This window comes from Panthera uncia (assembly GCF_023721935.1).
Source record: "Panthera uncia isolate 11264 chromosome E2 unlocalized genomic scaffold, Puncia_PCG_1.0 HiC_scaffold_19, whole genome shotgun sequence".
Classification (NCBI taxonomy): Eukaryota; Metazoa; Chordata; class Mammalia; order Carnivora; family Felidae; genus Panthera; species Panthera uncia.
Genome location: NW_026057588.1, coordinates 25,736,787 through 25,763,508, shown reverse-complemented (window position 1 = coordinate 25,763,508; position 26,722 = coordinate 25,736,787). Strand labels below are relative to the sequence as shown.

At 41.3% G+C, this 26,722-nt stretch overlaps 1 protein-coding gene and 2 non-coding genes across 3 annotated transcripts in view; 1 reads left to right on the top strand and 2 right to left on the bottom strand.

Annotated features, from left to right (window-relative positions):
• Positions 1–625: 625 nt before the first annotated feature.
• Positions 626–26,722, top strand: part of LOC125915729 (nuclear receptor coactivator 5-like) — a 45,890-nt gene continuing 19,793 nt past the window's right edge. The window contains exons 1-2 of the mRNA XM_049621702.1: positions 626–688; positions 8,976–9,042. Coding sequence (XP_049477659.1) covers positions 8,984–9,042 — 59 coding nt within the window. The 5' untranslated portion in view covers positions 626–688; positions 8,976–8,983. The remainder of the gene's footprint in view (positions 689–8,975; positions 9,043–26,722) is intronic.
• On the bottom strand, positions 5,558–5,664 carry LOC125916215 (U6 spliceosomal RNA). The gene has a single exon (XR_007455833.1). It is a non-coding gene; the product is annotated as a U6 spliceosomal RNA (small nuclear RNA).
• LOC125916210 (small nucleolar RNA U3) lies at positions 15,107–15,315 on the bottom strand. The gene has a single exon (XR_007455829.1). It is a non-coding gene; the product is annotated as a small nucleolar RNA U3 (small nucleolar RNA).

The following is a 26,722-nucleotide window of genomic DNA, read 5'->3' as shown; positions in this document are numbered from 1 at the left end:
GCAGGCTCCTGGAGCCCATTACAAAGTCCTATCCCACCACCCTGGGATCGTGAGGTAAACTGAGATCAAGAGTCAGGTGCTCAGACCGAGCCACCCAGGTGCCCCTATCCCCAATGTTTTGAGCAGTTTCTGGCACACACATAATTGTTAAGTGTAAGAATGAATAGGGGCTCCTGCGTGGCTCAGTTGGTCAAGCACCTGACTCTTGACTTTGGCTCATGTCATGATCTCATGATTCGTGGGTTGGAGCCCCGTGTCGGGCTCTGCACTGACTGTGAGGAGCATGCTGGAAAGTCTCTCTTTCTCTCTCTACCCCATCCCCCGTCTTCTTTCTCTCAAAATAAATAAATAGACTTAAAAAAAAACAAACAAACCAAGAATGAGTGAAAGAGCGACTTGTGATTGAAAACATGAAAGGCAAAGGGAAGGCGGGAGAGGGAGCGAACAGCAACAAGCGACAGGGAAGAGAAATAGTAAGGGGAAAAGAACAGTCTACAAGGCAGGGCGTGGGCCCGCGCCTCCCTGCCTAAAGGGGGCGCTGTGGGCCGCCTGTGCTGCCCAGGGCGGGCTGTGGTGGGGGGGGGGCACTGGGGGCGGAGCTGCGGGCGCGCAGGGCTACGTGGGAGTGGAGAGGCTGGAGGCAAGGAACGCGGGAGGTTTCCTGAGGGAGCTGTGGAAGTACGCCTCGGTAAGTGTCCCGCCAAGGGCAGGGAGGCCTCGCGCCACCTCACTGCAGTCCCTATGCCCCTTACTATCTCCTGGATGGGGAGTTCCGGGAGGCTGAGGCGGGCTGGTGCCTGGGAACCTGTGTTCCCCCTCCTTGGGGGCCTCAGTTTCCCCACTTGAGAAGTGGGCAGGTGGGCTGGACGCATTGCCTTACAATCAACCGGGAAGCTACAGCAACCTCTCCTGCCTCCTTTACAGCCTCCCTGCCCATCCTCCTGCCTTCCCGCCTTGGCGTGTCCTCATCACGAGCAGGTCGGAGCTCTCTGGATCAGCCTTCCCCTAGCCTCCCTTTACCTTCTTGGGAAAACTTGCTCATCTGCTGTGGCTGGCTCCAGTTCATGCTTTTCCTCCGCTGTTTACTCTTGCAGCCGATTTGGTGATTGCACCAGGCTTCTAGAGTTAGACCTGCGTGTGAATCTGGGTGGACCACTGATGAGCTGTGTGACCCCTGGGCAAGTTACCTTACCTCTCTGTGCCCCCATTTTCTCATCCCCAAAATGGGATAATAACAGAACCTACCGTAAATGAGTTAATGTGAAGGTTTAGAGCAGATATATTTTCCTGTTGCGACATTTCCAAAGTGCCTCCGCTTCTCAGCCTGTTACCTCGCAATTGTAGTTTTGCTTCAGTGATAACCTACTTGACTGCTTAATGTTTGATTAATAAATTATTCCCAGGAGGACAGGACAGTGCTCTTGCCTGCTCACCCTGTGTGGAGGAGCCTGAAGCCAGGACTGGCTAGGCTGGGCGTACAGGGGTGATCCGGATGGCTGTGCCCTCAGTCTGAAAGAGGCATTTGAACAAGTATGGCTAGGTTGGGTCTTATTTGGGGAGTTCAGCATCTGGGCAATATCAGTTAAGGTCAATATTACTCTTGAAAGAAGGGTGCTTGCCTGGCTCATTGGGAGGAACATGTGACTCTTGATCTTGGGGGTCCTGAGGTTGAGACCGCCATTGGGTGTAGAGATTACTTAAATATATAGACTTAAAAAAATATTACTCTTGAAGGAATTGAATCTTGAAAGCTGCAAACTGACATTTATGGGTTTTGTTTTGTTTTTGGTCATCTTTGTATTCCAGCTTTGTCCCAGTCCCGGGAGCAGTGAAGTGAGGGCCACGTGGCTACCTCCTGTTTCGCAATGTAAATGCCTCGTGTCGTGGCTCTGCCATAGTGGAAGAGCGAGAGCAGACAGGAGGCTACCTGCAGTTCAGTGTTGGCTTTCTAATTCTGCGCTTATTTAAGTGTTGAGAATGCGCTGGAATCCCCAGCTCCTCCATTTGGGTGGGTGACCACTAGCTTCTAGGGTGAGGTTTTATTTTGCCAGTTCCCATGACACGTGGACTTGTGGGGTGACCCTGCTCCCAAGCTTGTGGTGGAAGAATTTATGTCCTCCTTACACATTTGTAAATTGACAACTAGAGTATTTTTTTTTATTATACTTGTAAAGAGTTGCAAAAGATATCATTACCATCCTGTCCTATGGTTTTCATATGCATGTTTTCATCCTATTTTGAGTAAAATCTAGGAGGTGTAGATTTCACTCGGGTTATGGAAATTATATGGCAGAGCACCTATCTGGCCAAATTGGGCCTCACTGTCCAACCCAGAAGAATGACTTCACTTTTTATTTTATTTTATTATTTTTAAAGAATTTACTTTTAAGTTAATAAAATCTCTACGACCTAACATGGGGCTTGAACTTACAACCCCAAGATCAAGAGTTGTGCGCTCTCCCAACTGAGCCAGCCAGGTGTCCCCTGACTTTACTTTTTAAAAACAGCTCCTTGAGGTATATATAATTGACATACCACATAATTGACTCATTTTAAATTTAATGATTTTTTGTAGAATTACATGATACTGTTAAGGTCAGGCATCGGGCAGGGTAAAGATGAGTCAGAAGCTAAAAAATTTTAGCAGTCAAAGGCTTTATTGGGAACTAAGGTCTCGGGCGAGGTTCCGTGACTCAGGGACAGAGAGAGACAGGAGTCAGGGAAGTCGCGCCTGGGTGGGGTGGGGTGGGTTTTTTAAGCTGCAGCGGTTCCGGGTTTAGGTCCGGGTGGGCCTTTTTCGCGCCAGGTCGTGCTGTCGCGCGGTGATTGGTTGACCTTCGATTCGTTCTGGCGCCGCTTGGGGCTTTCCCTTGGGTTGCGCTGGCAAGATGGCCGTCCCCTCCACTGTGGTTCCAGGGACATCCTGACAGATACCATTACCATAGCCCATTTTAGAGCATTTCTGTGACACCAGAAAGATGCTTCCCGTTCTGCCCCAGGCAACCAGTGATCTTTCTGTTTCTATGAATTTATATTATCTAGATATTTCATATAAATGGAATCAATAGTTGTTGGTTTGGCAGCTCGTTGGGAGCTTCTGCGTGTAATCTGAAACCAGCAGAGGACAGAGAGCAATGTTTCTGAAGAAAGAGGGAAGCCGCTGCAGATTGGTAGGTGGTAGGTATAGCACGAGTAGATCTCCACACCCACCCACCGAATCTTAAACGTTTATATCGAGATTTGACCTGCGTTCAGTAATGTGTACCGTCCAGATGGTCTTAGTACCACATCGCTATCTCAAGGCTCTGTCCTTCGGGCAGTCTCCGGGAGTGTGAAAGGCAAGCGGCAGGCATGGTCCAAGGATGGGGGCGGGAGTAAGGAGCCTCCGGTTGCTGCGATCTGCTCACAGGTCAGCCGGTGGTCATGTACTCTCAATGACCTCCTCCACCATTAAGATGTTAGCCTTTTGTGACTGGCTTTCATTTCAGTGTGCTGGTTTTTTTTTTAATGTCTATTTAGGGGCGCCTGGGTGGCTCAGTCGGTTGAGCGTCCGACTTCGGCTCAGGTCATGATCTCGCAGCTCGTGAGTCTGAGCCCCAAGTCGAGCTCTGTGCTGACAGCTCGGAGCCTGGAGCCTGCTTCGGATTCTGTGTCTCCCTCTCTCTCTCTCTGCCCCTCCCCCACTCGCACTCTGTCCCTCTCTCCCTCAAGAATAAACAAACATTTTTTTAATGTTTTTTGAGGGAGACAGACACAGAATGCGAGCTGCAAGGTCATGACCTGAGCCAAAGTCGGACGCTCAACCGACTGAGCCACCCAGGTGCCCCTAGCATACTATTTTTGAGATTCATTCGTTTTGTGGTGTATATCAGTACTTAATTCCTTTTTATCACTGAATAGTATTTGATGGTACGGATGTACGACTTTTTTTACTTTTTCCTGTTCACCAGGGATGGACATTTGAATTGTTTTCATCTTTTGGCTATTGTGAATAATGCTTCTGTGAACATTCGCACACAAGTCTTTGTGTGGACATAGGTTTCACTTTTCTTGGGTGGATGAGTTGAATTGCTGTTTATGTTTACCTTTTTTAAGAACCTGCCAAACTGCTTTCCAAAGTGGTCGTACCATTTTATATTCCTACCAGCAATATGTGAGGGTTCCAGCTTTTTCACATCCTCACCCATACTTGTCCTTTTGATTATACCCGTCCTACTAAATGGGAAGTGCTATCTCACTGTGGTTTAAAAAAACAAACAATACAGCCAACGGTCAGTGGTGCCATAATAGTGTTGTATGTTGACAGAGGGTAGCTGCACTTGTGGTGAGCACAGCATAATGTATAGGCTTGTTGAGTCACTCGCTATTCACTATGTGGTGCACCCGAAGCTAGTGAAACATTGTATGTCAACTATACTTGAATTTTAAAAAATTGCGGTAAAATACACGTGACAGATTTGCCATCTTAACCATTTTTGAGTGTACAGTTCAGTGGTATTATGTGTATTCACCTTCTTGTGCAACCAGTCTCCAGAACTTTTTTATCTTGCTAAACCAATACTCCTTGCCCATTAAACAACTGTCTATTCTCCCTCTTCCTAACCTCCGGCAAGCACCGTTGTCCTTTCCTTTTCTATATATTTGACTATTCTAGACACCCCATGTAAGTGGAATCATATAGTACTTGCTGTTTTGTGTCTGGCTTATTTCATCTAGCATAATGTCCTCAAGATTCATCCCTGTTGTAGCACGTCAGAATCTCCATCCTTTTTAAGGCTGGTTAATATTCCACTGTATGGACATACCACATTTTGTTTATTCGTCTTCCATGACGGACCCTTGGGTTTAGCTCTTGTGTGTGAACTGTGCTGCCATGAACATGGGTATACAAATGTCTCTTGAGACCTTGCTTTCAATTAATTTTGGTGTATACCCAGAAGTGGAATTACTGAATGACCTGGTAATTCTATTTTTAATTTTTTGAGGAACTGCCATTTTGTTTTGTATAGGGGCTGCACCATTTTACATGCCCACCAGCAGTACATAAGGGTTCCAATTTCTCCACACCTTCACCAACATTTATTATTATTATTTATTTTAATTTTTACATTTTATTTATTTTTGATAGAGCACAAGTGAGTGAGGGGCAGAGAGAGATGGAGACACAGAATCTGAAGCAGGCTCCAGGCTCCGAGCTGTCAGCACAGAGCCTGATGCGGGGCTCGAACTCAAAAACCGTGAGATCATGACCTGAGCTGAAGTCGGATGCCTAACCGACTGAGCCACCCAGGCACACCTGTTTTGTTTTGTTTTGTTTTGTTTTTTGATAGAGGCCCTTATGGGTATGATATCATTGTGGTTTTGATTTGCACTTTCCTTATGACTGATGATGTTGAACACTTTTTCATGTGGTTTGTGCCGTGCGTACATCTTCTTTGAAGAAATGTCTACTCAAATCCTTTGCCCATTTTATTTATTTATGTAGTTAGTTTCTTTCTTTTTTTTAATATATGAAATTTATTGTCAAATTGGTTTCCATACAACACCCAGTGCTCATAAAAATAAGGAACGCTTCACGAATTTGCGTGTCATCCTTGCACAGAGGCCATGCTCATCTTCTCTGTATCGTTCCAATTTTAGTATATGTGCTGCCGAAGCGAGCACCCTTTGCCCATTTTAAAATTGGGTTATTTTTCTTTTTATTATTGAATTGTAAGAGCTCCTTGTATGTACTAAATGTAAGCTCTTTATTAGATGCAAGAGTTTCTTTAAAACATTTTTTTAAATGTTTTTTTCTTTTTGAGAGAGAGAGAGAGAGAGAACAGGGGAGGGGAGAGAGAAAGGGAGACAGAGGATCTAAGACGGGCTCTGTGCTGACAGCAGATAGCCCAACGCGGGGCTTGAGCTCATAAACGTTGAGATCATGACCTGAGCCGAAGTCAGAGGATTAACCGACTGAGCCACCCAGACACCCTTATCAGATATGAGATTTGTAAATATGTTTTTAATGGTGTCTTTTCACAAATTTTACAATTTTTATAAAATCCAGCTTATCAATTTTTTTTTCTTTTTTTTTAGGTAGACTCCACATCCAGTGTGAGGCTTGAACTCACAACCCTGAGATCAAGAGTCACATGCTCTACTGACTGAGCCAGCCAGGCACTCCTAACTTTTTTATGCTTGTGCTTTTAGTGCCATATCTAAGAAATCTTTCTGTAACCCAAGGTTGTGAATATTTACTCCTATGTTTTCTTCCAAGAGTTTTATACTTTTGGCTCTTTCATTTAGGTCTGTGATCCATTTTTAGTTGATTACTGGCTATGGTGTAATCAAACATTTTAGGGTCCATCCCTGTGTTGAACATTCCACTCTTCTAGGATGGACAATACTTAGAGCCATGCTGGGAACTGGATGAAATAAGGCTCTGTTTCCTTTAGTGTCTCTTGTTGAAATTCTTTGCATTGTTCTGACTTCTCCATTTACCTTAATCTCATTCTGAAGTTTTCACACTGGGGTGATGCACTGGATCAAAGGAGATTCTGGGTGGTGAGTAATTGGTCCTTCTTTTGTGCAGTGCATAGGGTGATTGAGCAAGAGGGGGGAAGGAGGTCATAGGCATTTTCTCAGCCTGCTAGATCAAGTATATGTGGGAAAGAGCTCTGACGGAAGCAGAGGGCCTGAAATTGTCTTCAGAGTATCTATCATGCTCAAAGTCATGATCCCCACGGAAGGTCTTCCTATCCCCGGGTCCATGTACCCAATTTGAAGACTGCTACTTAAGATTCATATGAAGTGTTGGCAAGGTTGGAGAGAAATTGAAACCCTCATGTATTGCTGCTGAAAATTTAAAATGGTATAGCATATGTGGCAAGCAGTCTGGCAGTTCCTTAAAAAGTTAAACGTAATTACCATATCATTCAGCAATTCCACTCCTAAGTGTATACCCAAGGGAACTGAGTACATGTTCACCGAAAACTGTTACACAACTGTTCCTAGCAGCATTGTTCATAATAGCCAAAAAGTGGAAACAACTCAAATGACCATCAGGTGGTGAATGAATGGACATCTGGTATATCCACACACTGGAATATTATTCACCCGTAAAAAGGAACAAATACTGAAGCATCCCACAACATTCCAAAGTATGCTAAATGAAAGAAGCCAGACACAAAAGAGGACATTCCATTTATATAAAATGTCTGATATACAATTCCAAAGAGACTGAAAGTACATTAGTGATTGTCAGAGGTGGGGAGGTGGGGAGGAGGGGAGCATAGAGAGTGACTATTGGAATTTGGGGGAGGGGGCCAGTGATGAAAATGTTCTGGAATTACTTTGTGAATGTACTAAAAAAACACATAATGTACAATTTACCTTTATTTAAAAATTAAAAAAAATGTTTTTTAATGTTATTTTTGAGAGGGAGGGAGAGATAGAGCCAGTGTGAATGGGGGAGGGGCAGAGAGAGAGGGAGACATAGAATCTGAAGCAGGCTCCAGGTTCTGAGCTATCAGCACAGATCCCAACAAGGGGCTCGAACCCACAAACTGCGAGATCATGACCTGAGTGGAAGTCAGATATTTTGCTGACTGAGCCACCTAGGCACCCCTAAAATTTACCTTTACAAGGGTGAATTTTAGTGGTGCCTAGCCTAGGTGGCTCAGTGTGTTAAGCATCCAACTCATACTTTTGGCTCAGGTCATGATCTCATGAATGTGAGATGGAGCCCTGTGTGGGGCTCTGCACTCAGTGTGGACCTGGCTTATTAGATTCTCTCTCTTTCTCTCTCTCTCTCTCTCTCTCTCTCTCTCTCTCTCTCTCCCCCACTCCCTTTGCACCTCCCTTGCTCGCACAAGTGCATGCAGACTCTTTCTGTATCTCAAAAAAAAGGGGGGGATTTTATGGTGTATGAATTATATCACTTAAAATAATGGAAAAATTCCTTATTTTGGTGCTGCTCCTTCCTCTTTATTTTAATGCTTTACTGGTTCTCCCTTTTAGTCATAGACATCTCAGCATCTTTTTGGAGGTAGACAAATGCACAAATCAATTTGTTAAGGAAAAGGAAGCCATCCTTGCTGGCCCCAAATTTGGCCTTGGACAGTGTGTTTTGGCTTTGCCATGTCTCCTTACCAAGCAGCACGTGGTTCTAAAGGAAGAGGGGACACCAAAGTGGAACTGAAATCAGTGAAATAAAATTCATATGTGTTTGTTTGTTTCATTACACATTGCCACCGTGAATTTTAGTTCATACTTACCAATGGGGTTCTTGAGCAAATGGCCCAAGAACAAAGAATTCTTGAGACATCTTTGGTGCAAAAAGGTGATTTTATTAAAGTACGGGGACAGGACCCGTGGGCAGAAAGAGCTGCACTGGCGTTGTGAAGAGTGACTGGGTATATACTTCTAAGTTAGTGGGGGTTAGGGAGAATGTAAGTCTCTAAGGAATTTGAAAATAAGCCTTTCAAGACCTTTAGGGGTGCTGTTAAGATAAGGTTAAGCTACTGTTAAGATAAGGTTACTTTTAGTCTTTAATAAAACAAAAACATCAAGGAAGTAAGGCAGCCATGAGTTGCTTGGCAGCAAGGTCATGCTCTGTGTGTTTCAGGTGTCAGTGGGCTGCAAGCTGTAAGGAGATTTAATTTAAGCTACATCATTTCTCTTGCCTTTGTTTCCCTCATCACTTACCTGTTTCCCTTTTTTCCAACCCATGAGGCTTTCTGCCAGTGCTTCCTGCATCATCTCTAGATTTTGCGTTGACTTAGACATTTTCTTTAGCAGAGAAATAGAGTTGGGAGGGCATCTCAGGGTTGTGATTAGCTGGTCTTCATTGTTGTGTTTGCTTGAAAATTGGTGTGATGGGATTGCAGGGTGGGGGTTAGAGGCAAGCATTGCTGCTTGTAAAAGTTTCACAGTGCTAGTGATACTGTGCGAATGGTTTTCTAATTTATTCCTAAAACAATTTATCTTTCTAGGACTTAAGATGTCTTCAGTGGCCAGGCGTCGCAGAAGACAATATGGAACATCTTCAGTAGCTAAAAGGTAAAGTGAAATATTCTTAAAATATGTGTATTGGTCTTTAGATGTTCTCAGAGTAAAATAGCAAAATTATAGGAAGACATAATCCAGATATGAAGGTTTAATTTTGGTGATTGTTGTTGATTTTACTTTAAATTTTTTTTTTAACGTTTTTTATTTATTTTTGAGACAGGGAGAGACAGAGCATGAACAGGGGAGGGTCAGAGAGAGGGAGACACAGAATCTGAAACAGGCTCCAGGCTCTGAGCTGTCAGCACAGAGCCCAATGTGGGGCTCGAACTCACGGACTGCGAGATCATGATCTGAGCCGAAGTCGGCCGCTTAACCGACTGAGCCACCCAGGCGCCCCAACTTTAATTTTAGTTTATATAATTTAAAAAATGACGTTCTTTTAAATCTTCTAGTAGCAATTTACTTCTAGTAATTTAGTAGTAATCTAGTAGTAATTACTACTTCTAGTAGTAATTTTTTTTTCCAGCTTTTAATTTTGGAATATAGACTCCTTGGAAGTACAGTAAATTTGTTTCTAAATATTCAGACAACACTGAAATGCAAAACACAAAGAAGTGCAAATTTTGTATGGTTTTCTATGGGGTTGGTGCCCCAACCCTGAGCATTTGCCACTCACTATATGTTCTTTAGGCTTTTTGTTATAATGTTAGAAAAATCTGTAAACAAGCTAACCTCTTGATTTAAAAAAATTTTTTTTTAACGTTTATTCATTTTTTGAGAGAGAGAGAGAGAGAGAGTGAGTGAGTGGGGCAGGGGCAGAGAGAGAGGGAGACACAGAATCTAAAGCAGGCTCCAGGCTCTGAGCTGTCAGCACAGAGCCCGATGCGGGGCTCAACCCACGAACCACGAGATCGTGACCTGGCTGAAGTCGGACGCTCAACCTACTGAGCCACCCAAGCACCCCCAACCTCTCAATTTTTAAATATTTGAGGGTAGTTTGCAAACTTCATTGTATACTCAACATTTTATCTCTGTAATCACCAAAACAGATACCATCAAATCTTTGTACTTTTTTTCCCCCTGCACTGTTATTTTTATGCATTACTTATAAGTTATATTATATATATATATATATTCCACGTATATATATATATCATAAAAATTACCATTTTAACCATTTTTTAGATTATAGTTTAGTAGTACTATGTTCACATAGTTGTGCAACCATCATTAGCATTCATCTCCAGAACTTTTTCATTGTCCCAGACTGAATCTCTGTCCCTGTGAAACACTTACTCCCCACTTCCCCTCCCCCTAGCCTGATCAGAATGTCCTTTTTAAAAAATTTATACCATCTCAGCCATTTTTAAGTATAAAATTCAATAGTGCTAAGTATATGTGCATTGCCAGAACTTCTTCATCCTACAGAATTTAAACAGTACCTTTTATTTTTTTTATTTTTAAAAAATGTATGTATGTATGCATGTATTTTAGAGAGAGAGAGAGCGAGAGCATGCATGCAAACAGGGGAAGGGCAGAGAGATAGGGAGATAGAGAATCCCAAACAGGCTCCAGGCCCAGTAAGGAGCTTGTGTTGGGGCTCAATCCTACCACTGTGAGATCATGACCTGAGCCAAAATCAAGATTCAGACACTCAATCAACTGAGCCACCCAGGCGCCTCTACCCCAGCCTTAAATAACCATCATTCTTGCTATTTCTATAAATTTGACTACTCTGGTGTTGAGTCCTGCCCAACCTATTGATGGTGATGCTCTCAGCTAGGAATGCCTGAGGCAGTTGCCTGGGCCTGTCTTAACCGCAGTGAGCCCCACTGATATTTCCCCCACAGGGGCCAGTGATGTGACTGGACTAATCCTTATGGTTCTTATGACTGCAGGATGCACTTCAAAAATAATTAGGGAATTTGAGGAACAGAATTTATTACTCACAAGTCTTGGAGGGTACATGGTACAAGTGAGGTTGCAATTAGAGAGAGGGATAGAGAGGGGAGCTGGGGCTATGATTTTATTAAAGTCCAAGGGTGGAATGTCTGGCGATTTGTGGGGTCACTCATTATTGGCTAATTTGAAACACAAGAGCAGAAATTAGGGCATGGGAAAGTGGAAGCAGGGTCACTCAAGTGGTCAGTTATCTAAGTCACCCAGGACTTTCTGTAAGGGGAACTAAATGGGTGTGGGTGACCTGGTTCCTAATCTGATTGTTTTACCTAGTGGCTGTGTCATATACCTGGCAATGTGTTTATTCAAGATGGCTATCTTTTAAAATGGGTACCTTGGCAATCAGAAGTTTAATGTCAGACATTTAATCTACATTTAGTTACCTCATATAAGTGAAATCATATAATATTTGTACTTTTGGGACCGACTTAATTCACTTAGTATAAGGTCCTCAAGATTCATCCATGTTGTAGCATATGACAGAATTTCCTTCCTTTTAAAGCAGCGTGATATTCCACTGTATGTGTGAGGGTTAATTTTGTATATTAACTTGGCTGGATCATGGGGTGCCCAGATATTTGGTCAAACATTATTCTGGATACTTCTGTGAGTGTGATATTGGATGAGATTAACATTTAAATTGGTGGGCTCTGAATAAGGAGCCCTCCAAAATGTGAATGGCCTCATCCAATAAGTTAAAGGCCTGATAGAATAAAGAAGATCCACCTTCTTTAGCAATTGAGAATTCTCCAAAAGACTGCCTTTGGACTTCATTTACCACATCACCTCTTGCTGGTTCTTCAGCACACTGCCTTCAGACTCAAACTGGAACACTGGCCCTCTTGGGTCTCTACCCTGCCAGTCTGTCCTGCAGATTTTAGATGTGCCAGCCGCTGTAGTCAAATGAACTAATTCTTTATGATAAATCTCTAGGTATACATCCTATTGGTTGTGTTTTTCTGGAGAACTAACAAATATGGTATGTTAAGTTCTCCATTCTTCCACTGATGGACATTTGGATTGTTTCCACTTCTTGCTAATTATGAATAATGCTGCAATGCACATGAATGTGCAAATATCTCTTAGAGAGATACTGCAGTTCTTTTGGATATATACTCAGAAGTGGGATTTCTGGATCATATGGTAGTTCTAATTTTAATTTTTTGAAGAGCTGCCAGACTATTTTCCTATTAGCTCTTGCACCATTTCATAATCCCGCCAACAGTACACAAAGGTTCCAACTGCTTCACAACCTCGCTAATACTTGTTTCTGTTTTTTTGATAGTAGCCATCTTAAAGGATATGAAGTGATATCGTGTGTGTGTGTGTGTGTGTGTGTGTGTAAGCTCTAGGCCCAATGTGGGGCTTGAACTCACAACCCGGAGATAAAGATTCACATGTTCTACTGAACTATCCAGACAGGCGCACCTTATTGTGGTTTTGATTTGCATTTCTTTGATGATTAGTGAAATTGAGTGTCTTTTCAGGTGCTGATTGCCTATTTGTATATATTGTTGGAGAAATGTCTATTCAGGTCCTTTGCCCATTTTTGGATTGGGTTATTTCTTTTTTGTTGTTGGGTTGTAGGATTTCTTTATATATTCAGCATATAAATCCCTTATTGGATATATGATTTGTAGATATTTTCCTCCATTTTGTGTGTTGCCTTTTCACCCTGTTTGCACAAGTTTTTTTTATTTGCACAAGTTTTTTTTATTTTGGTATAATCTAATTTATCTATTTTTTTCTTTTGTCATCCTTGCTTTTAGTATCACATCCAAGAAATCATTGCCAAATCCAGTGACATAAAGCTTTCCCTCTGAGAGTTTTATAGCTTCAGGTCTTATATTTAAATCTTTGATCCACTTTGGGGCATCTGGGTGGCTCAGTCGGTTAAGACTCTGACTCTTGGTTTCAGCTCAGGTTATGATCTCACGGTTCCTGAGTTTGAGTCCCACATTGGGCTCCATGCTGATAGTGTGGAGCCTGCTTGGGATTCTTTCTCTCCTTCTCTTTCTGCCTTCCCCTTCTCGCTCTCTCTGTCTCTCTCTCAAAAATAAGTAAATAAACTTAAAACAAATTTTTAAAAAATGAATAAATCTTTGATGCACTTTGAGTTAATTTTTGTATATGGTGTAAGATCAAAGGGTCCAACTTCATTCCCTTGTAAATGGATGCTAGTTTTCCCAGCACAATTTGTTGAAAAGACTGTCCTTTTCCCATTGAATGGTCTTAGCACTTTCTAAAAATTATCTAAGCCTTACATGTGAAGGTATATTACTAGGCTTTCTGTTCTGTTCTTTTGGTCTACATGTCTATTTCTATGCCAGTATCACGTTGTTTTTTTTTTTTTAATTTTTTTTTTAACGTTTATTTATTTTTGAGACAGAGAGAGACAGAGCATGAACGGGGGAGGGTCACAGAGAGAGGGAGACACAGAATCTGAAACAGGCTCCAGGCTCTGAGCTGTCGGCACAGAGCCCGACGCGGGGCTTGAACTCATGGACCGCGAGATCGTGACCTGAGCCGAAGTCGGACGCTTAACCGACCAAGCCACCCAGGCGCCCCAGTATCACATTGTTTTTATTATAGTGCTTTGTAATAAGTTTTGAAATCAGGAAGTGTGAAACTTCCAAGTTGGTTCAAGATTATTTTGGTTGTTTTGGGTCCCTTGGAATTCCATATGAATTTTAGGATGGAATTTTCATGTATAAAAAGTCATTGGGATTTTGGTAGGAATTGCTTTGAATCTGTAGATTGCTTCAGGTAGTATTGACATCTTAATAATACTAAATATTCCAATAAATTAACATGGGATATCTTTCCTATTGGTGTCTTCTTTAATTTCTTTCAAAAATACTTCATAGTTTTCAGTGTACAAGTCTTTTACCTCCTTGTTGAAGTTTATTCCTAAGTAGCCTATTTTTTTGTTGATATTGTAAATGGAATTGTTCTCTTAATTTCCTCTCATATTGTTAATTGTTAGTATATAGAATTGCAACTAGTTTTTGCAAGCTGATTTTGTGTCTTGGAATTTAGCTTAATTTATTAGTTCTCACAGGAGAGATCATTACCTAAGTTGAAATCAAGAGTCAGACGCTCAACTGACTGAACCACCTAGGCACCCCTTCTAATAGTTTTTTTTTTAAGTTATTTTTGGTGCAATCTCTATAGGGTTTTCCCTACATATATAACATCATTCCATTAACAGAAATAATTTTACTTCTTCTTTTCCTATTTGGGTGCCTTTTATTTCTTTCTCTTGCTTAATTGTTGTGACTAGGACTTGCAGTCTTATACTGGGAAGAGATGGTGAGAGTGGACCTCTTTGTCTTGTTCCTGACCTTAGAGGGAAAGCCTGCAATCTTACCATTAAACATATTAGCTTTGGTCTCTTTCTATATAGCCTTTATTATGTTGAGGTTGTTTTCTTGTATTCCTAGTTTGTAGAGTGGTTTCTTTGTTTTTAATTATGAAAGAGTGTTGAATTTTGTCAAAATGCTTTCTTCATCAGTTGAGACGATCATGTGAATTTTTCCTTCATCCTGTTAGTGCAGAGTATCACACTGATAGATTTTCATATGTTGAACCATCCTTGCATTGAGGTTATGGTGTATAATCATTTTATTTATTAAAAAAATTTTTTTTAATGTTTATTTTTGAGAGAGAGAGACAGACAGACAGACAGACAGAATGTGAGCAGGGAAGGGGCAGAGAGAGAGAGACACAGAATCTGAAGCAGGCTCCAGGCTCTGAGCTGTCAGCACAGAGCCCGACACGGGGCTCGAACTCATGAGCTGTGAGATCATGACTTGAGCTGAAGTCGGACACTTAACCGACTGAGCCACCCAGGTGCCCCAGTGTATAATCATTTTAATGTTCTGTATATAATCATTTTAATCCTGCTTGTTAATATTTTTTTGAAGATTTTTCCATCAGTGTTTATAAAGGACATTGATTTACAGTTGTAGTGTCTTTATCTGGTTTTGGTATCAGGGTAATGCTGGCTTTATAGAATGAGTGAGAAATTGTTCCCTGCTCTTCAATTTTTTGGAAGAGTTTGAGAAAGATCTGTGTTAATTCTTTAAAGCTTTGGTGGAATTCACTGGTGAAGCCCTCTGGTTTTGGGCTCTTCTTTATGGGAGTTTTTTGTTTGTTTGTTTTTGTTTTCTCCCTCTTGCTCTCCCAAAGGAAGAGAAGAATGGTCATCAACAGCAAAAGACAGCTGCAGAAGCAACACCCAGAGCCACCTTCATCCTCAGGAGAGAATGCTATACCTCCTTCTCATGGTTTTGGGTACTCTACACATTCAGAGAAACTTCTGTAGTAACAAATTCTAGGAATGATCCCTGAAAGTATAGTCTTTTGTGGAGGTTTTAAATTAATGATTCAATCTTCTTACTCATTACATGTCTTTTCAGATTTTTTATTTGTTCATGATTCAGTCTTGGTAGGTTGTGCGTTTCTAGGAATTTGTCCAATTCTTCTAGGTTATCCATTTGTGGTATATAATTGCTCATAGTACTCTCTTATAATCCTTTTTTTTTTTTTTTTAATGTAAAACTGGTAGTAGTGTCCTCTCTTTTATATCTGATTTTAGTTATTTATGTTCTTTCTTTTTTGTCTTTTAGCTAAAGGCTTATTAATTTTGTTGATCTTTTCAAAGAACCAACTCTTGGTTTTATTGATTTTTTTTTCCACAATTGTTTTTCTAGTCTTTATTTTATTTATCTCTGATCTAATCTTTATTATTTCCTTCCTCCTAGCTTTGGGTTATTTGTTCTTTTTTCTAGTTCCTTTTTTTTTTTAATGTTTATTTTGAGAGACAGAGAGAGAGAGAGAGAGAGAGAGAGAGAGAGAGAGAATTCCAAGCAGACTCCACGCTGGGAGCCCAGAACCTGATATGGGGCTCAAACTCACGAACCATAAGATCATGACCTGATCTGAAATCAAGAGTGGGATACTAACTGACTGAGCCACCTAGGTGCCCCTTCTTTTTCTAGTTCTTAAGTGGTAAAGTTAGGTTGTTGATTTGAGATCTTTTTAAATTAAATGTTTACAGCTCTCCTTTTTTCTCTTAGCATTACTTTCACTGCATTTCAGAAGTTTTCATCTTCATTTGTCTCAGGTATTTTCTGATTTTCACTGTAGTTTCTTTGACCTTTTGGTGTTTAAAAGGGGGGGGGAATTTCCCCATTTTTATGGATTTTTCAGTTTTTCTTTCTTTCTTTAATTTTTTTCTTAACATTTATTTTTGAGAGACAGAGACAGAGAACAAGCAGGGGAGGAACAGAGAGAGAGGGAGACACAGAATCCGAAGCAGGCTCCAGACTCTGAGCTGTCAGCACAGAGCGCCACGCGGGGCTCGAACTCACAAACGGTGAGATCATGACCTGAGCCGGAGTCAGTTGCTTAACCGACTGAGCCACCCAGGTGTCCCTGATCTCCATGTTTTTAAATTTATTAAGACTTGTTTTGTGACCTAACATGGTATATCCTTAAGAATATTCAACGGGTACTTGAAAAATGCATATTCTGCTATTGTTGGGTTGAGTGTTCTATAGTGGTTGATGCCTCTTAATTCTTAAATCTATATGTTCCCTCATCTTTTTTTTTTTTTTTCTAATATTTTGTTGTTATTGAAGAAGCAGGTGCTTTGTTTTCTAGGGTTTTCCACAGGCTATGCCAGTTGCCTCTTATGGTGTCATTTAACTTGTCTTTCTGCCTCTTGTATTTCCTATAAATTATAGGCAGATATAGATGTGTGACAGGATTCAGGTTCTTTTTTGGCAACATAATTCCATAGGTGATATACACTTCTATTGAAAAGAACCTAATGCCTAGTTGTCCTATATATGTTGTTAGCAACCATTGATTTAAAAAAAAAATTTTTTTTAACTTTTAAAGTTCATTTTATTTATTTTGAGAGAGAAAGAGAGCACAATCAAGGAAAGGGTAGAGAGAGGGGGAGAGAGAGAATCCCAGGCAGGCTCCATACTGTCAGTGCAGAGCCCAACGTGGGGCTTGAACTCATGAACTGAGAGATTGTGACCCGAGCTGAAACCAAGAGTCAGGCACTCAACTGACCGAGCCATGCAGGCACCCCAGCAACCATTGATTTTTATCTGTGTCCATTCATTTACTGGTTGTTGCAGGATGTTTGATAATTTATTATTTGATTATTCTCTCATTATTTATTAGGTGGACTACTTATATAATACCCCCTTATAAACAGTTTGGTTATTCTCAGATATGGTTCCAATTGGAAAGAAAAATCATTCATCTGTAGAGTCCCTTTTAATTAAAAAAATTTTTTAATGTTTATTTTTGAGAGAGAGAAAGGGACACAATGCAAATGGAAGAGGGGCAGATAGAGGGAGATACAGTATCCCAAGCAGGCTCCAGCCTCTGAGCTGTCAGCACAGAGCCCAATGCTGGGCTCGAACTCACAAACCGTGTACCACAAGATCGTGACCTGAGCTACAGTCAGATGTTTAACCGACTGAGCCACCCAGGTGCCCCTTTATAGTCCCTTTTAAAAGGAAAATGCACAACATTAAATGTATATATTATTGTAAGAAGGTTCCCTAATTTCAGATATGCAAAAGTGCAAGTTTTACATTTGAGAAAAATACAGTAGTGGTGGTCATAATTGACCTTGAGTAGCCAAGAAACAGACAAATGATGAAAAACTATTTCAGTTATTAAAGAAGGACGGGATGGGTCTAGTACATTTTATTTACAAAGGCTTATTGGAAAAAGCTTGAAGTGGGGGTGTCTGAGTGGCTCAGTTGGTTAAGTGTCCAACTTTGGCTCAGGTCATAATCTCACGGTTTGTGAGTTGGAGCCCCCCCATTGGGCTCCATGCTGATGGTGTGGAGCCTATTTGGGATTTTTTTTCCTCTCCCTCTCTCTGCCCTTCCCCATGTGTGTACGTTCTCTCTCTTTCTCTCTCTCTCTCTCTATCAAAATAAACTTTAAAAAGGAAAAGCTTAAAGTGAAATCTTTGACACTATGTGTGTATGTGAACTATCTTATATGTTACCTGTATGATATGTAAGATATCTTACATATCTAACATGTAATATGTTTTGTTTATTGGTAATATATCAATATATTGGGATTTACATGGAATATATAGAAGAGTAAAAGCACTAGAAGTAATTTTTCCATGTTTATGCAGCATATTCTAAGGAAGAGAGACACATGATCTGGCAGATATGAATGCATTGCTGGGGAGGTACATTCCAGAAGTGACTGGTATGTAGTGAAGAGAGCATTTGACTGAGGGTCAGGATATTGGAGTTAAGTGCTACCTACTGTTGACCTTGTTACGTTGAGTTTTGTCAGCGTGTGTTGAATGAATGGATAAACCACCCTCTTTGCTTCCTTAGCATTAGTTTACTTCCCTATAAAATACAGAGGTCTCTGTCTACTCTACTGAGTGTAGCCGGTACAGATGGCATAGTGGATATAAAGATTGTACTGTTCTGTGCAGGTGTTGTATTGGTGGCGGGGGGGGGGGGGGGAGTCAAATGTTCTATGGTGGAAGAAGTCAAATGTTCTAGGTTCTAGATTGGATGTCTGACTCCTTATTACATGTTAGCCAAACAGTCTTTGGATTTCCATTTTAGTTTTTTGGTTACTTGTTATCAGGAGTGAGGGAGGTCTAAGTGTTCCGGTCACTGAAAGATACGTTGAAAATTAATGAATTGGTCCTTGGACTTGGAAATTGGGATCTGTGGGTTGGATTGTTGTGAACTTGTTTCCTGGACCTGATCACACCTGTGTGATTTGGGAGACTATCTGGCTTCTGAACCTGCAAAGCTGAAGACCTATGCAGACCTTTACCAAAGTCAAGATTACCTCATGGGGCCTTTTAGCTAACCTGGGCTTTACTGCCAACCATCTGAAAACTGTTGCGATTAGATTTTTCCTGGGGAAGTCCTGGAAAAGTTACAAAATCAGAAGTTATAAAATCAGAAATTGCTTATGAAGATAAATTCCCTATTTTATATTCCCGAAATATTTTTTAGTGTCTTGGGATGACATTTTCTTCATTAGTGTAACCTCTCTCCTTTTTTTTTTATGTTTATTTATTTAATTTTGAGAGAGCAAGTGAGCACACATGAGCAAGGGAGAGGCAGAGAGAATCCCAAGCAGGCTCCGTGCTGCAGCATGGACCCTGACAAGGGGCTTGATCTCACGAACTGTGAGGTCATGACCTGAGCCAAAATCAAGACTTGGATGCTTTTTTTTTTTCTTAACGTTCATTTATTATTGAGAGAGAGAGAGAGAGAGAGAGAGAAAGACAAAGCATGAGCAGGGGAGGGTCAGAGAGAGAGGGAGACACAGAATCTGAAGCAGGCTCCAGGCTCCGAGCTGTCAGCACAGAGCCTGATGCTGGGGCTCGAACTCACAGACTGTGAGATCATGCCCTGGGCCGAAGTCGCACGCTCAACCAACTGAGCCACCCAGGCACCCCCATCATTAGTATAATCTGAATATGGTAGAGGATGTGCATACCTGCACACATGTTTATGTGTATATATGACGTTTCTAGTTACATTAATTCATGAAAGTAGTTTCCACGAGTTAAGCATGACCGTGCAACTGCTTTGAAGAGTGTGGCACTCACTCCAGTACTTCCAGTACTGGAACCAGGGTTCAGTACTTCCTCCAGTATGATCTTAGGTTCTTTTTGCAAATGCCCACAGGACCCTGAAAGAATTAGAATATATTCGTTTTCTAGGACCTCCATAACAAAGAACCACAAACTAAGTAGCTCAAAATGATAGACATTTACTCTCACAGTTCTGGAGGCCAGAAGTCTGAAATCAAGGTGTCAGCAGGGTTGGTTCCTTCTGGAGGCTCTGAGGGAGAACCTGTTCCATGCCTCTCTTCTAGCTTCTGGCTGGTGTAGTCAGTGCTGGGCATTTCTTGGCTTGGAGCTGCATCATTCCAGTCTCTGCCTCTGTAGTCACATGGTGTTCTCTCCCTGGGTCTTTGTGTCAAATTTTCCTTTTATGCCCAAATTTCCCAATGAGACTGGTGTTTGGATTAGGATCTACCCTAATCCAGCATGACCTCATCTGGATTACATCTACAAAGACCCTCTTTTCAAATAAAGTCATAGTCATGGGTACCAGGGCACACAATTCAGCCCGCAACAGAGAGTAAACTGAATGTTTAAAGTGGCACTTTGAAATTGTTTTACCTTGGAGGAAGTAACATTCTTACTGAAGACTCAGGTCACATATCCTGTTGTCATATTGTGTTTGAGTTTTGGGGAGCAGGGGACGGTACAATAGATAGTTCTTGAAGTTTAAGGTCATGCTCTTTTTACCACAGAAGAGGAATCTGAAAGCACTGAGTACTTTCCATTTTGTTAATTTCTTTTTTTTTTTTTTTTTAATTTTTTAAATGTTTATATATTTTTGAGAGAGAGAAAGACAGAGTGTGAGCTGGGGAAGGGCAGAGAGAGAGGGAGACAGATTCCGAAGCAGGTTCCAGATTCTGAGCTGTCTGCACTGAGCCAGATGTGGGGCTTGAACCCATGAACTGTAAGATGATGACCTGAGCTGAAGTCTGATGCTCAACCGACTGAGCCACCCAGGCACCCCCATATTGTTCATTTCTGATAAAGTTTTGAATCACTTCGTTTTTTTTCCTTAAAAAATTAAAACTTTCAGGGTACCCGGCTAGCTCAGTCAGTGGAGCATGTGACTCCTGATCTCAGGGTTGTGAGTTTGAGCCCCATGTTTGGTGTAGAGATTGCTTAAAAATAAAATCTTAAAAAAAATTTTTTTTAAACCTGTTTATAGCAGTTTTTACCATTTGTGTTTGTTTTTTGGGAATGTCCTTAATTCCCACTAAGAATGCCTCTTAAAGATGGTATATGGTATAAATGAGTTCAAGATCTGGGTTGCCTTTGTAACTTTGATTGTTTTCTTAGTTGTGTGCTTTTTTGAGGGCTATAAGCCCAACACGGGCTCGATTTCACAAACCGTGAGACCATGACCTAAGCCAAAACCAAGAGTCAGATGCCTAACTGACTGAGCAACCCAGACACCCCATGAGGGCTAGAATTTTAAAATCTTATGTCAACTTATCCTTAGGCCTGTGGGGTTAGTATTGATGGACTCTCTTATTTGAGGAATTGAAGCCTTCTAAAGTGTGTAAGTATTTAGAGCATGCTATTTACTGGGCTCTGGGTGAATTGAGAAAGGACACATTTTGAAGTTCATGCTTAGCAGATTTTAGGTGCTCAACAGTTACTTATCAATAAATGAAATTGGATTCTTATTTAGTTGTCCCTGAGCACATGTTGAAAGGTTGCCAAACAGGTATAATGAGTAGGGAATCCCTGATATCTTTAGCTGAAAAGATACTAAAGAGGAAGGATTGAGTTAAAAACAGAACCATCTAGGGGTGCTTGGGTGGCTCAGTCTGTTGAGCATCTGACTCTTGATTTCAGGTCAGGTCATGATCCTAGGGTAGGGAGATCGAGCCCCCTGTTGGGCTCTGAGTTGGGCGTAGAGCCTGCTTAAGATTCTCCTTCTTGCACTCTGCTTGCTGTCTCTCTCAAAAAAAAAAAAAAAAAAATAGTGTCATCTATCTGATGTGGCAGGGTATTCATGTCTCTCCATTTACACACAACCATTCATAGGGTTTTCTAGCACTTGGGGCTGGTTTCAGGTGATCAGTTAAAGCCTAAAAAGTATCTGATTTGACCTAAAAGATCTCACTCCTGTTTGTCACCTGCTAGATGACTTTTGATTACTGGTGTCAACATTTTGTCCTTTTATTTTTTTCACTTATGTTTATAGAAAGGATGTATATAAAGATGCAATAAAATATTCAAGTTGTTGACCCAAATAAACATTGTTATTCAGAAAAAGCTGTGGAGGTTGCTGAGAATGAGTATGGGCTCCCAGGTTCCTTGTGGGCAACTTGAAGTGTTGGATGACAGTGGTTGATGGATCCTGGCTTCTGGGTATGGTGGTCACAAAACGCAGAGGACGTTCTAGTTCTGGTTCCTGTAACTGGAAGACCTGGAAAGTTACCTAACCCCTCAAGACTTCATTGTTTTCATGTGCTAAATGAGAAGGGTTGGGCTCTATGAAACCTGAAGGTCTGTGGAGTTTTAGAGTTAAAAAATCATTCATTTTAGCAAATTCATTCTATAGTTATTCATTAAACACTCATGGTGTGGCAAGTTCTGTTCTGATTGCTGGGGAAATGGTAAACAGACAGATAAAAATCTCTGTCTTCTAGAAGCTTACCTTCCTGCTTGGGATGAGTTGACACAAATAAGTAAAAATATGTAGTATGTGACCAGTGCTCCTCAACACTGTTGGGTCATCAAAAACAAGGAAAGTCTGAGAAACTGGCCCAGCCAAGAGGAGCCTAGGGAGACCTGAAGACAAAATGGAATGTGGTATCCTGAATGGGATCCTAGACCAGAAAAAAAGACAGTAGTAAAAACTGAGGAAATCAGAATAAAGTATGGACTTCTTTCAATAATAGCATATCAGTATTGGTTCACTGGTTATAACAGATGTACCTCAAGTGTAAGATGTTAGTAATAGGAGAGACTCAATGTAGGTTATATGGGAACTATCTTACATAGGACCGTCTTTATAATTTTTCTGAAAATCTAGAACTGTCCGAGAAACAAAAATAAAGTTTGTTTTTAAAACGCGCGTGTGTGTGCGTGCGTGTGTGTGTGTGTGTGTGTGTGTGTGTGAGTGACATGGAGAAAAGTGAAGCTTGGTCAGAGGGGCAGGGAGCACAGGTTGTGGGGAAAGTGATGGGGGGCCCCACCAGAGGCAGTGACAATCGGGCAAAGCCCTGGATGGAAGTGAGGGAGTAGCCATTGGGTATCTGGGGTGAGGGGATGTGTAAGACAGAGGGACCTGCAAGGGGCAAGGGCCTCCTGGAAGGAGCAAGTAAAAGGCATGCTGGTTGCCATGGGGGGAACCCCCCAGGAGTGGAGGTGGAAACAGAGAATTAGGTCGGAAGGGTGGGGGCTGGGCATTAGGAATCTTTTAAGTCCGAGTCAGGACTTTGGCATCGACTCTGGACCAGATGCGGGCAAAGCCATGGGCCTGGCCTTCTTCCCTGTGGCATGGATCCCACATCACATGGCCCTCCTTTCACAGGCTTCTGAAAGTTACCACTTGAGGGCCTCGTTAGGCTTTAGAGCAAGGTTTGGAAACTACAGCCGTGGGCCAAATCCTATCCCACTGGGTTCTCTGCAAAGCTGTACAAAGGTGAGCTTGTACCTTTTCCCTCCCTCCTCTCCGTGAGGTTGTTTCATACATTCATAGACAATTTGTAATTGTTTTCTCACATTTTGTATTCCATCCTGGGATCCTCTCGACTTACTAAATGATTTGTTAAAATCTGCATACATTAAGGTTCAGTCTTCATGCTGTGAAGTTCAGTGGGTTTTGACAAATGCATAGTGTCACGTATCCACCATCACTGTATCGTGCAGAATAATTTCACTGCCTGGAAAAAAACCCCGTGCTTCACCTATTCAACTCCATGCTGTCAAACCTCCGGCAACCACTGATCCTTTCACCCATCTCTATGGTTTTTCCTTTTCCAGCGTGTCATATAATTGGAACCATATAGTATGTAGCCTGTTTAGACTGGCTTCTTTCACTTAGCAGTATGCATTTAAGATTTTTCCAAGTCTTTTTGTGGCTTGGTAGCTCTTTTCTTTTGATCACTTAATAATACTCATTGTCTGGATGTGCCACAGTTTGCTTATCTGTTTCACCTATTGAAGGGCGTCTTGGTTGCTTCCAGTTTTGGACCGTTATGAATAAAGCTGCTATAAACATTCATGTGGAGGTTTTTGTGTGGACATACGTTTTCAAATCAGTTGGGTGTGATTGCTGAATCACAAGGTAACGCTGTGTTTAGCTGTGTATTCACTCTGCTTTTGAGACTATCATAAAAGAAGCCTATGACTTTTTTTGGTTTGGGTCCTTTGACAGTGCCATGGTACTACTCTCTTCCTATTTCTGGAGGCTTGATTGAAATTTCTCCAGAGGAGTGTTAAAATTCAAATTGTTTTCAGTGAAATTTGAAATTATGATGGAACTTCTAAGAGTAGATTCTTAAAAATCTTTTTAATTTTAAAATTTATCCCCAGTGGGTCCTACCCTGAGAACTTAATAGATCAGCTGTCTAATAAGTTGAAGTAATTGAGATACAATAGTAACAAGTTAAAAATAATCGTACCAGCATTCCTGGAGGCTTTGGGAGTGACATGTACATTTAATTTGAAACAGTGAGGAAGTGTTTCCACAGATTCTCTTTCCATAGATGTGTAAAGTTCTCTCCATATAAAGACATCAGAATCTGCATGATTTCTGACCAGCACCAAAACTTGAAACACATTGAAAACACACTGATGTTGGGGCACCAGGCTGGCTCAGGTGGAATGGTGTGCGACTCTTGATCTTGGGGTTGTGAGTTTGAGCCCCCCATTGGGCATAGGGATTACTTAAAAATAAATAAGTAAGGGCACCTGGGTGGCTCAGTCAGTTAAACGTTCGACTTAGGCTCAGGTCTTGATCTCACAGCTGGTGGTTCAATCCTTGCATCAGCACAGAGCCAGCTTTCCATCCTCTGTCCCCTTCCCCTCCCCTCCCCTGCTCTCTCTCTCTTTCAAAAGTAAATAAACATTTAAATAAGTAAGTAAACTTAAAAAGAGAGAGAGAAAAAAAACAGTGATGTTAAAGAAGGAAAAAAATGAAGCCGAAAAGAGGCTTGGATTTTTTTCAGCTTTATTGATATATGACTGTTGATGCATAATAGTGATGTATAATAATACACTGCACATATTTAAAATGTACAACTTGAGGGGCACCTGGGTGGCTCAGATGGTTAAGCACCAGACTTTAGCTCAGGTCATGATCTCATGGTTTGCAGGTTCGAGTCCCGCATCGGGCTCTGTGTTGACAGCTCAGAGCCTGGAGCCTGCTTTAGATTCTGTGTCTCCCTCTCTTTCTGCCCCTACCCCATTTGCATTCTCTCTCTCTCTCTCTCTCTCTTTCTCAAAAATAAACATTAAAAAAAAGTTTTAAATGTACAACTTGAGTTTTGACATGTGGATGTCAGACCAGCAACTACAATCAAGATAATGAACACAACTGTCATCCCCCAAAGTTTCCTTATTTGCAGCTATAAGTCCCCCTTCTCTTGGCAACAACTGATCTGTCACTTTTATCACGACAGATTAATTTGTACTTTTCAGGAATTTATATGAATTATATATTATATAATTTATATAAATTATTTAAATGGAATCATATAGTATATTTTTATGGAGGAGAAGTTTCTGGTTTCTTTTTTTTTTGTTTCTTTCAGAATAATTATTTTGAGATACATCCATATCTGTGGGCGGATCAGTATATCATTTCTTTGTTGATGATTAGTATTCCATTTTATGGTGCTATGGACTGTGTTCTCTATAATCGTACGTTGAAGCCTAACCCCCAACTTGACTGTATTTGGAGATAGGGCTTTTAGGAGCTGATTAAGGTTAAATGAGGTCAAAAGGGTGGGGTCCTAATCTGGTAGGTTTGTTGGCCTTATAAAGGAAGAGGAATAGTGGGGGTGCTTGGGTGGCTCAGTGGGTTGGGTGTCTGACTTCAGCTCAAGTCATGATCTCACAGCTGTGAGTTCAAGCCCGTGGTTTGTGAGTTCAAGCTCCATATCAGGCTCTGTGTTGACAGCTCGGAGCCTGGAGCCTGCTTCGGATTCTGTGTTTCCCTCTTTCTCTGCACCCCCCCCCCCCCCCCCAATAAATAAACATTAAAAAAAAAAAAAAAGAGGAATAGTGATCTCTCTCTCCATGTGTATGCACTGAGGCAGGGCTATGTGAGGACATAGCAAGGAGGTGGCCCCAGTAAGCCAGGAAGAGAACTCTCACTAGGCCTGGACCATGCTGACATTCTGGTCCTAGACTTCCAGCCTCCAGGACTCTGATGAATAAATTTCTGTGGTTTTAGCCATCCAGCTGATGGTGTTTTGCTACAGTGGCCTAAGCAGGCTAAGACTATGGATACACAGTTTGTTTTCCCATCCTCTTGTTGGACATTTCCCATTTTGGGCTATCACAAATGAAGATGCTGTGAACATTCATACACAAATTTTTGTGTAGACATGTGCTTTCATTTTTATTGGGTCTAGGAATGGACTGGCTGGATTATGTGTTTCACTTTTTAAAAAGCTGCCAGACGATTTTCTGAAGTGATTATACCATTTTGCTTTCGGACTGTTGGCGTATGAGAACTCTGGTTCTTCCACGTCAGTCTTTGCTCTTACTTAGGTGGTCCATCCAAAGGTAGACCTGGATGGCCTGCTGAGACATGGCCAGGAGAGACATGGAAAGGAAAGAAATCAGCCGTGTCACTGTGGAACCCTCTGCCATATTTGTTATGTTCTCGAATGAGAATTTTTTATGCCTACATGAATTTACTTTCCATAAAAATATAGAATGACTTAATATCTTTATCCCTTATATTTGTCCTTCTTTTATTGCTGTTTGTTTTTGTTCTGTCTTGTTTTCTTTACTTGCAGACCTCCTGGGTTAATCCCAGAGTTTCTGGGCTATGGGATATTAGAGGGAGCCTGGGTTTTAGTGTCAGACACACCTGGGTTTGAATTTGGACTTTATTGCTAAGCTGTGTGTGGCAAGTTATGTAGCCTGACTCTCAGTTTTCTCATCTGTTTCTAAAAAGTGTGGGGA